The sequence below is a fragment of the Akebia trifoliata genome, chromosome 14 (genome assembly GCF_017979445.1).
Source record: "Akebia trifoliata isolate Shusen 1 chromosome 14, ASM1797944v1, whole genome shotgun sequence".
In the NCBI taxonomy this organism is placed as follows: domain Eukaryota; kingdom Viridiplantae; phylum Streptophyta; class Magnoliopsida; order Ranunculales; family Lardizabalaceae; genus Akebia; species Akebia trifoliata.
In genome coordinates, this window is record NC_141388.1 from 1,478,861 (window position 1) to 1,495,480 (window position 16,620).

At 35.8% G+C, this 16,620-nt stretch overlaps 2 protein-coding genes, 1 non-coding gene and 1 pseudogene across 3 annotated transcripts; 3 read left to right on the top strand and 1 right to left on the bottom strand.

Moving 5' to 3' along the window:
• UNE7 (Core-2/I-branching beta-1,6-N-acetylglucosaminyltransferase family protein) lies at positions 1-3,051 on the bottom strand. Its single transcript, XM_086423942.1, has 4 exons — positions 2,482-3,051; positions 2,302-2,377; positions 2,111-2,226; positions 1-664 (listed from the first exon to the last, which is right to left on the bottom strand). The coding sequence occupies exons 1-4, from the start codon at positions 2,960-2,962 to the stop codon at positions 147-149; spliced, it is 1,191 nt and encodes a 396-aa protein (XP_086280068.1). The 5' UTR covers positions 2,963-3,051; the 3' UTR covers positions 1-146.
• A 2,623-nt stretch (positions 3,052-5,674) lies between these two features.
• Positions 5,675-8,291, top strand: LOC147385351 (cation/calcium exchanger 2-like). The gene has a single exon (XM_086423428.1). The coding sequence runs from the start codon at positions 5,941-5,943 to the stop codon at positions 7,666-7,668; it is 1,728 nt and encodes a 575-aa protein (XP_086279554.1). The 5' UTR covers positions 5,675-5,940; the 3' UTR covers positions 7,669-8,291.
• A 3,846-nt stretch (positions 8,292-12,137) lies between these two features.
• On the top strand, positions 12,138-14,300 carry LOC147385352 (cation/calcium exchanger 2 pseudogene; annotated as a pseudogene).
• Positions 14,301-15,555: 1,255 nt separating this feature from the next.
• Positions 15,556-15,626, top strand: TRNAG-GCC (transfer RNA glycine (anticodon GCC)). The gene has a single exon. It is a non-coding gene; the product is annotated as a tRNA-Gly (tRNA).
• Positions 15,627-16,620: the final 994 nt, after the last annotated feature.

Here is a 16,620-nt window from a genome sequence, read left to right on the forward strand (position 1 = left end):
TGCAAATTAATTAAACCTTATACTCTCCATTTCTTTTAAAAAAATTATCAAGTTTCTCATACCTCATGTTTTTCATAAAAAATTTAGTTATATTTTTTAGTACCCCCAAACATATTTATATAAAGCATTCAACATCTGATTAGCCTTCATCTACATTGCCTGTTTCTGAAATTCCTCACTGAAAGCATTTTTGTTAATGAAGCTTTCAATCTTCTCGAACCGGGTCCGGGCTTTAGAACACCTAATCCATCACTCTTCAAACTCGAGCATGTCGAATGCTTCTCCCCACTCTCTAAACACCATCCACCGTATGTGAATTGCCCATCATATCGTCGAAGAAGCTCACGATCAATCTTGTCAAGCACCGCGTCATCTTGTTTGAATTTTCTAGCGTACGGGGCATTGCTTAGAACCATTCTTCTGTAATCTCTCAGTCTAAGAGACCGCGGGTGTTGTTTTGGTGGTGTATCCCATGTAATGTAATGGAGATCATGGTTTATTGTTGTGTTCTTGAATTCCTGTGAATTGCAAATCACGGTCTGGAAGTAACCCTCGGGAGATGAGATGAAGTTGGTGTAGTAGAGAAGAAGTGTTCTTGGTAGATTGTCCCAACCTATTATACAATACTCGGCAAAAGATCTAGATAATATTGTCCATGCAGAACCTGCGATAACAGAAGAACAATAATCAAATTTGAAGTTACTTTGCCATTGAAATCAGAGCTCCACTGAAAGAGACCAAATTTTTTTTCCCACAAAAGTAAGTAATAAAAACATTTAACTATTCTTTGACACCTATTCATTAACATATAGCTCAAAATGCAATCAGATCGTATCGATTCTGTCGATCCCATGTTGGAGATTTTCTAGCCAAATATTAATCCAATTGGATGACCGTAGTCATCCGATGCATCACAAAAAGGTATAAATAAAGATCCATGGGACTGCAACAATATTCTGAGATCATGTCCTATGGCTATGTCCTTACCTCTCAATCTATATTTATATGGTTCAAAATTCAAATTTGTATTTGTTTAGCTTAATTTACACTAAATCCATAAAATAAGACATGTTTTTAAGTTAAAATATCCGTTAAGTGACCCCTAGATCTTATCTTTGAAGTTTGAAAATATGATGGCTTTGATGTACATGTTGCATCAAATAATTAAGAAACCATATAATTTGATACTTCATTAAAACTTTTATTATTAAATGGATGAAATCCAGCTTCTGCATGCAAGTCTGTATGGCCCTCTCTGCACAAGCAGAAAAGCATGTGATCTCCATAACAAAAAAGCTGAAACATAGGCCTTCACATGTTCCCCCCCCACTAGATTCTGCATCCTAAAATGCTCTGATCATCCATTGTTTAATTAGTTGTAAATTCTAATTATGACTCTAAACCAGTTTACAATAACATAGGAACCAAAAACTAATAGAATATGCATATATGTATGGATGCATGTCGGTATATTTATGCATTGGGGTACATTTTAAGGAAAATACCGAAATGGTCATGTACAAAGGCTGAAATTACTGGACAAGCCATGTTTTCAAAATATTGAGCCATATAGCCTTTTTGGTATTTATTTATTTTTTACCACAATGTAGGGTCACATTTGCTATTTTGCTCCTCTAACCTTTTTGTGAACCTCAATAAAAGATCCCGTGGTCTTCACATAATTAAGAATCACCCCCATAATAATAAAAAAAGCTCATTCGGATAGAATTTGTTGAATTCAGATTGACCAATCGTAAGAAGCCATATGTATCGAGGACATCCCTGATTTAAAAAATACCCACATTAGGGAAGCCCTCGGTACACGTGGAGTTATGGGAATATGTGAAATCTCAGATTGACTTTTTGTGCCAAAAAAATTCCTCATTAGCAGAATGAAAAATGTTATAAAGGTAAATTCACCTTAATGTTGAGTGGCAAATACGTATTTTTGGTAAAAATAAATACCAAAACAGGTACATGACCCTTTTGATACATACATGTTTCTATGAGTATGTATGCCTACACTTGTACGTATGCATTTTTTTATGTGTACATGTATGTATGTGTCATGTAAAAGTAAAACTAACATGTAAGGGATAGGAGGAGAAACCTGTGTAAGGTTTGAAAGCTGTTGGGAGAGTCCTCTGTTTTATAACCCACCAGACCTCTGACTTATTTAGACTATAGAGCCCAGGATCTATGATGATTGGCTTTGCTCTCTTACTCCTACAAAGTTTACATCAATTAAGATGTTCTAGCAAAGTAGCAAAACTACTAATTCAATAAATAAATAAAACTTACATTTTCCAACCCAAGTGACTACTGTGTTGTATGAAATTGAGATCTCTAGGCAAAGTGGAGAAAGAATGAATCAGATCTGAGAAATGGGTTAAACCAATTTCATTAGAAACACAAAACCCAATCTTTCAAAACCAGAAAAAAAATAAAATAAAATAAATATCAAAATCACTCTCACCTTACCATCTTGAGTGACTAAGGGATAATCAGAAGCACTAAGATTGATAAACCAGTCCCATTTACAACTCCTCAGAAGCATTGAAATTGCATGAAGAGTGGTAGCAAGCATAGTGGGTCCTCTATAAGTGACCAAATTCGGTTTCGAGACGACCCAAACATTACCCATTTCAGCAAAAACCGGGTCACCCGATATGAATTGGGCTAATTCGAGGTGTTCTGTTGTCGGTGCACCATGATCCATGTGAAGTAGGTAGTAATTTCCAGGGTGGTATAGTGCGCGTAGAGTGCGTTTTAGCTTCTGGAGATCACCTTTTGATGCTGAGATCAGATAAGCAAATGTTACCGGATACGGGTTATTGGATTCGGATTTGTGGATAGTGGGTTGAAAAGTGGATATGGGTCTGGTTAGCAGTGTTGGGATGAAGAGGACTGTGAAGAGGATTGAAGTTAGAATGAAAGGAAACATGAGTTGTTTGATACCCATTAGAGGGGAAGAGTTGCAGAGAGCTTCAAAGAGAGAGAGAGAGACTTGTCTTAAAAATCAAGTTATATTTTGGAGATTTCTTTAGTTGGGAATAATAAAAGGAGCGGAGAGGAGAGTACTATAGATGAGATTATGATTCCTTCCTTGGAAGGAAGGGATCCACGTGGCATGTTGTTGTGATACCTTTATGGGTGACCCATTTCCTAAGCAAAGCTAAATTACAAAAATGTCCCTATCTTATCGCACCTCAACTGTCCAGTCCAGCCATGTGATTCACCTGACCCTGAAATACGGAAAAGTGGGTGGATTGGTATTTTAACTTGAGGAAGGACAATGTATAATGTATGTAGAAATATAGCTTAAGTACCCAATCATGTAGGCCGTCCAATGTGTGGGGCCAAATCTTTGATGAGTTATAAAGCAGATGATACTAAATTAGGTGATCCTAATTAGGGCTATTAATGAATCGGATAGGACCTGAAAATCGATTCATTTTGATAACTTTGGATCCGGTTCAAAGATTTGGATTTTGATAAGGATTCAATTCGATAAGATTCCAATCCAAGATTTTATTTTTTATTTTTTTGAAGAGTAATCAGGGGTTAAGGAAGAACCCCGAACAAGAATATATAGAAAGAGATAAAGAGTTACAATGTAACATAGGGGCCCATTGACATCTTCCCTTACAATGGATATCAATTCATTAGAAAGACCATAAAATAATACAATCTTATTGTCTCAAGTAATTAACAAAGAAGTTAGTCTATTTACAAGTGTATTAGGTTCCCTAAAGGCGAACTTGAAGTGAAGGTTATCATTTGTTAAGCAAAAAGCCCGAATTATATTGGCTACAAGTTTGACTTTTCACGGGTATTGAATTTTATTATTAAAAATTTGAACAGTTAAGAGAGAGTTTGCTTCCACGGTGAGCATTTGTAGGGCCATTGAGTGGATTAATTGAGTCTCTTCCAAGATAGATTGCTTTGAGTTCATGTCATGAGATTGATTTACCTGTGGAGCATTCAGAATGGGCACTCGGGACCTCCCCTTTACCATTACGTATATCAGCCCCCTCTCCACTAAAGGTCCCTTTGAAGGAGCCATTAGAGTTCAACTTTTAATGGATAGCCAAAGAAGCCATCCACCTGCAAACAATGGGGATGAGGATGTTAAGCTTCAATGAAATACTCCAATTATCCAATACGTCTTTGTTGTGTTACAAATCAGCAAATTTTTACCAAACGAATCGCACTAGAAATGACTGACTTGATAAGATTTCAAATGGATTTTCAATCTATCACCAAAGTCTTTTAGATTTCATGGAAAACTCATATTCAATTAATTTTATTTTTTTTAAATATCCTTTTTGAGTTTGGTCGAAGTATTGAAAATTGATGGCTACTAAACTCACGAATTTAAAATTAAAACTCAATTATAAAAAATAATTTTTTTGCTTGATTTTTTTTCTCAAAGTTCTTAGATTCTTTTGTCTTTTATAACTGTGTGGCATCGTTTCATGTCTTTTTATGCAACAAATTGATGTTGTTAAGAACCACTCCAAGGCATGTTAAGTAACAAATTAATCGCATCAATTTGAGTTTTATGACATGGAATCCCACTCCAAGGTTTGGTGGGAAGGAGGATAGTAAAACATGGTAAATCACCTCCCCCCCCCCCCCCTCCGCAACAAAAAAAAAATAATAATAATCGAATGAAGTAATATGATTCATTTAGTGGACACCAAAAAATTATTTGGATTAATTATTTTTTTTAGCTCCTGTCAAGTGTTTGAAAATAGACATTCATTATCCATTTTTTATGTGAATTTGTTTCGGATCATACTAGTTAAAATTATATCTACTCAAATTCAACCAAATTAATTGATTCGGATTTGATAATTTCAAATCATTCAAGGTTATTCAAGGAAGATCTTTAAATGTATGATCAAAAGGTAATTTGAACTCAAGATCGATCGAAAAATATAAAAATATAATTTACAAAACAATATATCATTTTGGATCTACACGGATATAGAGATAGATTTGTATGTGACTAGAGTCCAAAAACATGAACCCATTTTTTATTTGAATATAATGGAAGGAACTAAACATGTTAAATTTAGATTTTGAATAAATCCTGACCCATTTAAAGTCCTATTAAACTGCAATAAATATACTTTGAAAATTGGATTTTGAATCAAAAGTATCATTAAAAAAGTCAAAATTTTAAAATAAAAAATACCCTCAAATACTTATTCTTAGGTGTATTTATTGCACTTTAATATGTGCCTAGAGCACACCTTAGTAAAATCCCCATAAATACAAGGAAAATGTTGGAATAACACAAACGGAGACATAAGGTAACAAAAATGATGTGGTGGTACACACATAATCATAGATGCTTTTTACTCATATCTCATGGAAAAGCATCTATAATAATGTGCACGACACCAGGAGTTTTTCTCACTCTTTGTGTCACCCCAACACGACTCTAAATATAAAGGATGGATGTAACCATCTCGGTGATGTGGCACAGCCTCAACCATTGATAAACGCTTCAGGGAATTATAGGAAGAACGCGCTACAAAGATCCGCTCCCTAAAAGCGCTTTATTTTGCTGAAGATCCCACGTGTACTAATGATTAAGAAAACAGGATAAAATGACACGTGAACTAATCATTAGAACATATCCAAACTCACAGCAATTAAATGACGTTTGTCCACCCTGGCGAAGTCTCCAAGGGTCCCTCTCTTTCCCTAAATCCAAAAACCTAAACCTTCACAAAACAGATCAGAATAAGAACCATGACGAGACACTTTATCCAACAAATGAAAATGGTGAGTTTTCTCCAATTTTTGCTATAAATGCATGTTTAGATTTGATTTATAATCAAATTTCAAAAACCCATTTCTTTGAATCACGGTTTGGTTACATTTCTATTCCTAGGTTTAAAAGAGAGAATTGTAAGAAGTTCTTCAATGGCTACTATGGTTTCTATATCTCAATCCAAGACATATCTCATCTTCCTAAATGTCTCATTTTTATTACTCTTTTGTTTCTGCATTAAAACCGATTTCTATTCTTCAGAGTCTCTTGTTTTAAATCGCTCTCATTCTCAACCCTTCAATGGAAACAATCTAGAAGATTGCAAAAGCCTTCAGAGGTTAAAAGACTACAAAGCCAAATGCTTGTATCTTAGAACCCCAAACTCATGTGAATCTCATGGTTTCATTCCCTATCTCAGCCTCTTCTACTGTATGTGTGGTAATATCCCTGTTTTTGGTTACTCCCTTATATTCCTTTGGCTTCTTGTGTTGTTCCATTTGTTGGGGAACACAGCTTCTGTGTATTTTTGTTCTTCACTTGAGAGCTTATCAAGATTGTTGAATCTCTCTCCTACAATTGCTGGGATCACACTTCTTTCCCTTGGCAATGGTGCACCCGATGTGTTCGGAAGCCTTGTCTCCTTTGTGGGAAGTGGGACATGCGGCGTCGGCCTTAGTAGTGTCCTAGGAGGGGCTTTTTTCGTCTCATGTGTTGTCGTTGGAATCATTAGCATTTTCATGAGCCCACATCGGATATCCATCGATAAATCCGACTTTGTCAGAGACATTTGCTTCTTCTTTCTTGGACTTACTGCTGTACTATTGATTTTAATCGTCGGGAAGGTCAACTTCTGGGGTGCAATTGGGTTCTCTTCTCTGTATTTCATTTACGTGCTAGCAGTCTACATCACACATTTATGTTGGAAGAACGATATAAAAGGAGATGCAATTGACTTCAATTCGTATTATGGAAGTGAATTGGGTATACCCATTTTGCTTGGTAGCGAAAAGGAGGAAACCATTACTATAGAGAGAGAAGTTCTTGAAACTAATGGACATAGAGAAGTTGGTTCAAGTTGTTCTAGCTTAAAGTTAAACCCATCACCTCTGTTTGGTAGGTTTCTCTACTTTCTAGAGTTGCCACTTTACTTACCAAGGAGATTGACAATTCCTGGTGTTTGTGAGGAGAGATGGTCTAAGCCATTCGCAGTTGCTTCGGTTACATTAGCACCAGTTCTCTTAGCAGCTTTGTGCAACTATGAGAAGGACAACATGAGTTCTAAATCTAGACTAATTATTTATGTATTTGGAGGATTAATTGGAGCTTCATTTGGGGTTCTTGCATTTGTGACTACTGAGATATCTACCCCACCAAAGAAGTTCTTATTCCCTTGGCTTGCAGGAGGGTTTGTGATGAGTGTGACTTGGAGTTATATTGTAGCTCAAGAATTGGTTGCCTTGTTGGTTTCACTTGGAACTATACTCGGGATAAATCCTTCAATTCTAGGTCTGACTGTGCTTGCTTGGGGCAACTCCCTTGGGGATCTGATAACCAATGTTGCAATGGTGCTGAATAGTGGGCCTGACGGGACCCAGATAGCATTCTCAGGATGCTATGCGGGGCCAATATTCAACATTTTGGTGGGCTTGGGCTTGTCTTTTATTGCCTCATCTTGGTATGCGTACCCATCTAGTCTTGTGATCCCTGGGGACCCATTCTTGTTTGAGACATTGGCCTTCTTGGTGGGTGGGTTGCTTTGGGCTCTTGTGGTTTTACAATGGAGAAACATGAAGCTTGATAGGTTCTTGGGAGCAGGGCTCATAGCTATATACCTGGGTTCCATCTCTTTGAGGCTTGTTCAAACACTTGGGTCCCTCTAACATCATCATTAGTTAAATCAGATGCTAATGCTAGATTTCATTGTGTACTTTGTTGCCATTTGCTTCATTTGAAGAGTGGAGAAGCTTAATTTCAGTAGATAGACTTCTCAAATGTTAAATTAGTCAGCATTGTACTTGTTAACTTAGTTTTGGATCTATTATTAGCTTTGGTGATCAACAAATGACTGTGTGTGTGTGTGTGAAATGTTAGCTCCCCCCCCCCCCCCCCCCTCGCGGATTGGCGAACATTGCTCGTCTTAGACTCGGTATTGTGGTTGAAAATTTATTTTAAGCTAGACTTGAACCCACAACCTCAAAGTTGCTTTGGAATGTGTCAAACCAACTGAGCCATGGGTCTAGGCCCATGAATGATTTACTATTGTTTGGTAAACATTGAGAAATCTGTTGTAAATCTTTTTTTTTTTGTGATTTGTTGATGTTTACAATACAAAAATTCATTGTGATTTTGAAAATGATTTGCAGTATTTTTTGTGCTGTAAATCATTTGTTGAAATTTCTTAAGAATTTAGGTGATCCATGCAAATATTTTGTAAGATTTGCATTGTGTAATCAAGCATGAGTAAAATTGATTTCAGAAAATTATTTGCATTTGCATATGATTTGCCAAGCAGGCCCTTAGTTATGGTAGAAGGTTTCTATATTAGAATAGGGGGCATCATAAAAAATTAAGAAGCAAAACCATTTCATGACCAAAAGTCGCACTGATTTAACCTCACCAACATGGAGATCCGACGTTAGAAGTTTCGTAAAAATTGGGCAAAGAAAATTTAAAAATGACAAAAGTATCGTTATAGTTGGAGAAGAATTTTGATTTTTGTTCAAAAAATGATTCCAAAGCTGAAGATGGTGACATAAAGTGTTATGGAATGACATATCTGTTATAATCGAGAGAGGATGGAGGATCCCAATCGGTTGGTGATGATCGAACTTCTATTGAAAAAAGAATCTACGAAGCAATGAAATCTACAGGACTAACTGGTATTTTGTGAATTATTTTCTTATGTAAACGTTTGCTATGAAAGCTCCTCAAAAAAATTCAAACTTGATTGAACCTAGAAATTCCATTTAAAATGCACAAGCAGCACAGCTTTTCGAAAGACATCACAACCCTCTAGATTTCGCAGAAACATAGGGATAAAAAAATAAATTCAAAAAACAATTTCTTGTGGACTTATCTAAGGTTTTGGAAATAGACAGCTACCAACCTTCACCTAATTCCAAAAATAAAAATAAAAATTCAACCACGAAAAATAACTTTTTTCTGAATTTTTTTTTTCAAAGTCCATAGAATTCTGTCCTCTACAACTTAGAAGCACCAGACCATGTTTTTGGATGCCACAACGTGAGCCCAAAGTCCCCTTAATAACTTAGTTGGACTCAAACTTTTTCACCATAAAATATAAGAAAATGCTTGGTGCGCATATTAGAAGTTTTTCCCATTCAAGAACAGTATATACTATGTACCAAAAAAATCAATAATATATGTATGGAAGGCGTTATTACGACCCCCATTACGACTCACCGTTTGTCTTATATGGGCAAAAATGTTTGGAATGGGCTGATTTTTTGTGAGGATGATCTCTGTGATGAGGGGATCATCCTGGCAAAAAATCATCCCATTCCAAAACTTCTAACCCCATCAAAATTGATTTACAAAAATTGGATGGTCTAAAAATTTTCAACTTGTAAACATGCGGCTAGAAATTTCATAATGAGCTGATTTTTGGCAAGGATGATCTCCTCACAAAAAATCAGCCCATTCCAAACATTTTTGCCCATATAAGACAAAATGGTGTGTCGCAAAGAGAGTCGTAATGGGGGTCTACGGAACCCGACCCTATATATATATATAGGGTCCCGTTCAGCAACAAACATTTTTCAAAACATGGGTTAGAGGTTTTGGAATGGGGCTGATTTTTGGTGAGGATGATCTCTACGGTGAGGAAATCATCCTCACCAAAAATCAGCCTATTCCAAAACTTCTAGCCCCAGTTTACAAGTTGAAAATTTGTGGACCGTCCATTTTTTGTAAACCATTTTTGATGGGGTTAGAAGTTTTGGAATGGGCTGATTTTTGGTGATGATGATCTCCTCACTGTAGAGATCATCCTCACCAAAAATCAGCCCATTCCAAAACCTCTAACCCATGTTTTGAAAAATGTTTGCCAAAATGTTTGTTACTGAACATTTCCCATATATATATATGGGTGGCATTCACCAGCCAACATTATGGAGTCCACACGGAGCCAACACGGTTGTCCCATGTGATTTAAAAGTTTTGGATTGGGCTGAATGTTTCTGAGGGTGATCTATTTGGTGAGAAGATCATTATCGCGAAAAATCAGCTCCATATGAAACTTGTAACCCCCAAAAAAATGGTTTAGAAAAAATTGTGGACTGTCAAATTTTTATTGAAGATTTGTAAACCACTTTTGATGGACTTAGAAGTTTCAGATTTGACTGATATTTTATGAGTATGATCTTCTTACCATAGAGATCACCCTCACAAAAAATCAGTTCAATCCAAAACTTTTAAGCCACATAAGACAAGCGTGTTGGCTACATGTTGACTCCTTAGCATTGGTTGCGGAACGCCACCCATGTATATATATGTATTTGCTTATTGTGGGTATCCCCACCTTTGGGTGAGAGAAAAAAATAAAAAACAAAATATAAATAATACAATTTCACTTTATTCTAATAAAACACGAGTTAATGTTTTTTTTTTCAATAAATAAATTCTATTCCGTTACGATTAATAAAGTTCTTGTGGAAATGATCTACTTTCAGGTTAAATACCTAGTTTATATGAAAATTTGCTTTAAAAAGGATGGGACTTTCTTTTGCTCAGAAATGTGCGGTCGAGCATTTATTTTCTTGTTGAGCCAAAAAAGCCATAGGTTTTTTTTAGAGTCATGATGGGGTGACACAAACGGACACACAAAGGTGACCAAATGATGTGGTGTCGTGCACATTACCGTAAATGTTTTTTTGCGAGATATGAGTAAAAAGCATCGACGGCTATGTGTGCGTTACCACATCATTTTTGTCACCTTTGTGGCTCCGTGTATGTCATTCCAACATTTTCCTTTGTTTTTCAAGGGGTTTAGAAAAGTTAGTTGAGGTAAAAAAGATTGTACTATCAATAGAATTTAAGCTTTATCGAAGATTTTTAGATGATTATTTTACAAATAATAGGGTATTTATAAATATGACATCAACCAAACTAGCTATAAAATAGAATCTAAAGGCTAATGATTTTCTAACTCGAATTTTTTTTTTTTTTTCACTCAATCTCCACTCTACTGACATCCTGAAGAAAATGATCAATGGTTATATGCTATTGCCATGTGAAAAAAATTGAGTCAGACAATTGCAACTCTAAGTTAAATTCTAACATGAAGATTCTAATTGTCAATGCTTAAAAAATACAAAAAGTGCTAATTTTTTAACTCAACCTGATAGCATGACTCAAAAACTCACTAATGTGTCATTGGTAAAGAATTGTAAATTTTGTCCCTCACAATACACAATCGACCTGACATATGCAATTGTGTATCTCAAGAATCTACGATTCTTTGTACATGACACGTCATTGAATTTTTGAGTCTCGCTGTTAGGTTGAGTTCAAGTATCATTAGTCAAATATTAAATAGTGTAATGATTTTATAATTCAACTTTGATTAAATAATTAGAAAAAACTCACTGACATGACATGTGCAAGCTCTGTAGTTTTTTTCCTTGGGATACACAAATGTACATCTCCATAAACATGTGTAATTGTATATCCCAAGGAAAAATCTAGGATTCTTACACATGTCATGTTAATGAGTTTTTAAGTTATTATGTCGGCTTGAGATAAAAAATCAGCAATTTATAAAATATCATAAATGATGTACTTTGATATGATCTTACACGTAACCCAAAAAAAAAAAACTTAAATCCGATCAAAATTCTTGCATGAAGATTGCTTCCGAGTATAAAATATCCTAATTGGTATACTTTAATATGATCTGACATGACCAACCAACAAATATATACATATTTAAATCAGATATTTTTTTTAAACATAAAACGGTCATGATATGCTAGCAATCTAGACCTTGTCATTATTGGGTCCCACCTCACGTGATCTTTCCAATCATAAACGAAAGTGGACTATTGTGACCACGATGATCCAACCGATATCTTATCGTATTGTCGAACATAAGTTACAAGAGGACAAAGTAATCCAAATAATGAGGGCACTTTAGTAAAACTTTGAGTACTCTTGAAGTCAAAAGTTCAAATTTGATAAAGATATTCCGATAAGAGAAGGACAGTTTACCAACTGGCACGTGTACTAATACCCACGAGTGTGGAACCAAAATGACACGTGTACAAATAGTACGAAGTCTAAATCGAATCCTCAACCGACCCCAATTAAATAATTTATAAATAAAGTTTGTCCACCTTGTCTCGGTGAAGTGTTCAATGGTTTCTCTCTAAACTCCCAAAACTTAACCCTTAAGTGACCAGAAGCAGAACTACACCGATGAAACCCATTCTCTAACAAATGAAAAAGGTGAGTTTTCTTCAATTTGTGAACCATTTCTCATTGGGTTTTCTTCAACTTTTGCTAGAAAAGCATGTTTAGATTTGATTTGTAATCAAATTTTCAAACACCCATTTCTTTGAATCATGGTTTGGTTACATTTCTAGGGTTAAAAAGGAGAATTGAAAGAAGTTCTTCAATGGCTACTGTGGTTTCTATATCTCAATCCAAGTCATATCTCATCTTTCTAAATGTCTCCTTTTTATTACTCTTTTCTTTCCTCATTAAAACCCATTTCTATTCTTCAGAGTCTCTTGTTTTAAATCAATCTCAACCTTTCAATGGAAACACTCAAGAAGGTTGCAAAGGGTTACAGAGATTAGAAGATTACAAATCCAAGTGCTTGTACCTTAAATCCCAAAACCCATGTGAGTCGAATGGTTATATTCCCTATCTTTACTTCTTCTATTGTGTCTGTGGGAGTAGCCCTGTTTGGGGCTATTTCCTTATCTTCCTTTGGCTTCTTGTGTTGTTCTATCTATTGGGGAACACAGCTTCTGTGTACTTTTGTTCTTCACTTGAGAACTTATCAAGATTCTTGAATCTCTCTCCTACTATTGCTGGGATCACACTTCTTTCCCTCGGCAACGGTGCAAACGATGTGTTTGGCAGCCTTGTCTCCTTTATGGGAAGGGGGACGAGTGGTGTCGGCATTAGTAGTGTCCTCGGAGGTGCTTTCTTTATCTCATGTGTCGTCGTTGGAGTCGTAAGCATTTTCATGAGCCCACATCGGATATCTGTCGACAAATTTGACTTCATTAGAGACGTTTGCTTCGTCTTTATTGGACTTTTTGCTGTACTTTTGGTTTTGATCACCGGGGAGGTCAACTTCTGGGGTGCAATTGGTTTCTCTTCTCTGTATTTCGTTTATGTGCTTGGTGTCTACATATCACATTCATATTGGAAGAAGAATATGGAAAATGATGCAATCGGCCTTGATTCGAATTGTGTAAGTGAACTTAGTATACCAATTTTGCTTAGTAGTGAAAAGGAGGAAATCATTACTATAGAGAGAGAAACTCTTGAAACTAGTGGACATGGAGAAGTTGGTACAAGTTGTTTTAGTTTAAGCTCATCAGTTTTCTTTGGCAGGTTTCTTTACTTTCTAGAGCTGCCCCTTTACTTGCCAAGGAGATTGACAATTCCTTTTGTTTGTGATAAGACATGGTCTAAGCCATTTGCAATTGCTTCGGTTACATTAGCACCAGTTCTCTTAGCGTCTCTGTGTAATTCCGCAATGGACAACATCAGTTCTAAAGCTAAAGTAATCATTTATGTCATTGGAGGACTAATGGGTGTTGTATTTGGGATTCTTGCATTTGTGTCTACTGAGAGATCTGCCCCACCAAAGAAGTTCTTGTTCCCTTGGCTTGCAGGAGGGTTTGTGATGAGTGTGACTTGGAGTTATATTATAGCTCAGGAATTGGTTGCCTTGTTGGTTTCACTTGGGACTATACTTGGCATAAACCCTTCAATTCTAGGGCTGACTGTGCTTGCTTGGGGCAACTCCCTTGGGGATCTGATAACCAATGCTGCAACGGCAGTGAAAGGTGGGTCTGACGGGACCCAGATAGCATTCTCGGGATGCTATGCGGGGCCCATCTTCAACATTTTGGTAGGCTTGGGCTTGTCTTTTATTGTCTCATCTTGGTATGTGTACCCATCTAATCTTGTGATCCCTAAGGACCCATATTTATTTGAGACATTGGCCTTCTTGGTGGGTGGGTTGCTTTGGGCTCTTGTGGTTTTACCATCCAGAAACATGAAGCTTGATAGGTTCTTGGGCATAGGGCTTATAGCTATATACCTGGGTTCCATTTCTTTGAGGCTTGTTCAGACACTTGGGTCTCTCTAATATCATCATGAGTTCAAGTAGAAGCTGATGCTACATTTGATTATGTACTTTGTTGATTCAGAAGATCAGTTTAATCTGCACTACTTAGATAACCAGTCTTCTGCCATTTTGTTTTTGTCTAAAGAGTGGTGAAACTTAATTTCAATAGTTGGAATTCTCGTACACTAAGTTTACTCAGCATTGAATTTGTTAACTTAGTTTTGGGGCTATTGTTAGCTTTAGTGATTAACAAGTGAGGTTCATCTATTATGTTTGTAAATATATTTGCTCGTACAAGGGTGTGTAACTTAACGGGCGGCTGTTTAGTTTTGCTGTTGTGGGAGTGGTTCCCGTATGTTGGGGGAACTCCTTTCATTCCGTTTTTATACTGTGCTGGTTATCTCAACCAGTTTTCTTTAATACATTTTTTTTTTTAATTAGTCAAAAAATTATATTTGCTTGTACATGAGGGAAAGTTGCTCTGTTAGTGATGGGGATGTCTCATGTAGCAACTCTCTCTCTCTCTCTCTTTCTGAGTGTGTGTGCAAAATTTTAGGCCACCCCTAGGAAAGACGAGGGGAAGGTTGCATATCTTAGAGGCTCGATATAATGGTTGAAAAATTATTTTTCGAAGGGGTTGTGGTGTAAGATGTGGACAGTCAAGTTTAAGGACTTAGTATGGACGAGAATTTATTGTGCAGGAACCAACTGGTTCATCACTTAGTTATACTGGAAGCGTTATGAAGTGGTATTATGTTAGAATCAGTGTAACCCAATGGGTTGGCCTAGTGGCAAGCCGAGCCTTAATAAGATCCTCGTGAAGAGTAGGTCAAGTGTTTGAAAGCCCATGAAGCAATGTATTCCTTGAGGCCACCCTCAAGGGTCCAGTTGACTCTCTCACCTCAACTTCCGAGGGGATGGTGCGCGTGATCATGGGATTAGTCTCACTCTCACCCGAAGGGTATCCACCCACGATAATCAAAAAAATATTAGAATCGATGTCATAAAAAAATTGGGAAGCAATCTGTTTTATGACCAATATTGGTCAATAACAGAAAGTGATCATACACTGGGCTCTAAAAGGTTGCAGTGTGATCAATTGGAGAAAAAAATGGTGTTTTATGTCCAAAATCAAATTAAATGAAGGTTTTTTGCCTCACCTATACCTTTGATCTTTACATCATCATCAAAGCGTTATGTCAAAATTTCTGCTTCAATTGAACGAATCTTGCCGATTAATAACTATTATATAAGGAAGGTGTTCATGTCTTCTTCACTAGCCAATTCGTTTGTATGCCACCATTCTTAAATCATTGAATCCAAAGTTCAGTCCTACATAGTTCACAAATCACCAATGCACAAGCATTCTCTTAATCTTAACAGTCTTAACAAAATTCGTTGTTTTTATTCTTAGAACCGTTTCAATTCACCAACGATAGCACCAGTGGTCTAGTGGTAGAATAGTACCCTGCCACGGTACAGACCCGGGTTCGATTCCCGGCTGGTGCAGGAATATTTTTATCAAATTAATTGAATTGCCTTTTAAGGAAATCATTTTACCACAATAAATATTTGAAGATCTTCAGAGTAACAAAAGGCGTGTGAAAATGATATTTTTTCCCTAAAAAATTCGATTTCTAAATGCATATTAATTGTGGAAAATTATTTTGTTTCTAGACAATCACAAAAAAAAAAAAAAAAAAAAAAAAAACGTCCAACATGCCTCGAAAGCAAAGTTAGTAGTTCTTTAAATAATTTACGAATTTTTCAAATGATACAAGAAATGATTAAAAAATTCATCTAATTCAACTCCTTGTAAAAATATTTGATTTTTTGACCTTGTTTTGAATTATTCTCGATTTATTCTTTTTCTGACTTAAAAAATCAAAAATACTTTGAGCAAATAGAGGTAAAACAACATAAATTAATCCTCGCTATTCGCTCTTTACACTTAAAAAATTCACCATTAGACAATCGCTAATCATTGTTTATTATCGAATATTAACGTTATCTCTTCTTCCTTCCCTCCCTAGATTTTTTTAACAATAATCTTGATAAGTCAATTAAACAAGAGAGTATGTGATTTACATTATAAATATTTTTATTAATAGTACAATTAATCATAAAAAATTACTATGTTCTTAGTTTAAATTTATTATTGGTAATTTTAGAATAAGAATTAAAATGTCAAATAAATGTGTAAAAATGTCCACGTTTTTATTAATATGAGTAGAAGTATCTAAGTGTTTTTTATTTGTAACAAGGTTTAAACGTTTGATAAATATGCATAAAAGTATCAAAATTTCTTAATGTACAATATGATGAGATCAGAGATGAAGGCTAATGGTGGCACCTTAAAAAAACAAAAGTACAAAAATAATAAATCCTAAAAAGGTAGGAGAGTTCTCTAAACATGTAGATATGAGTATTATATATATACACACGCTTTGTTGTCGTTGGTTTTTTTTGTTTTCAAGTTTTCTAAGGTATTGAATTCAAATTA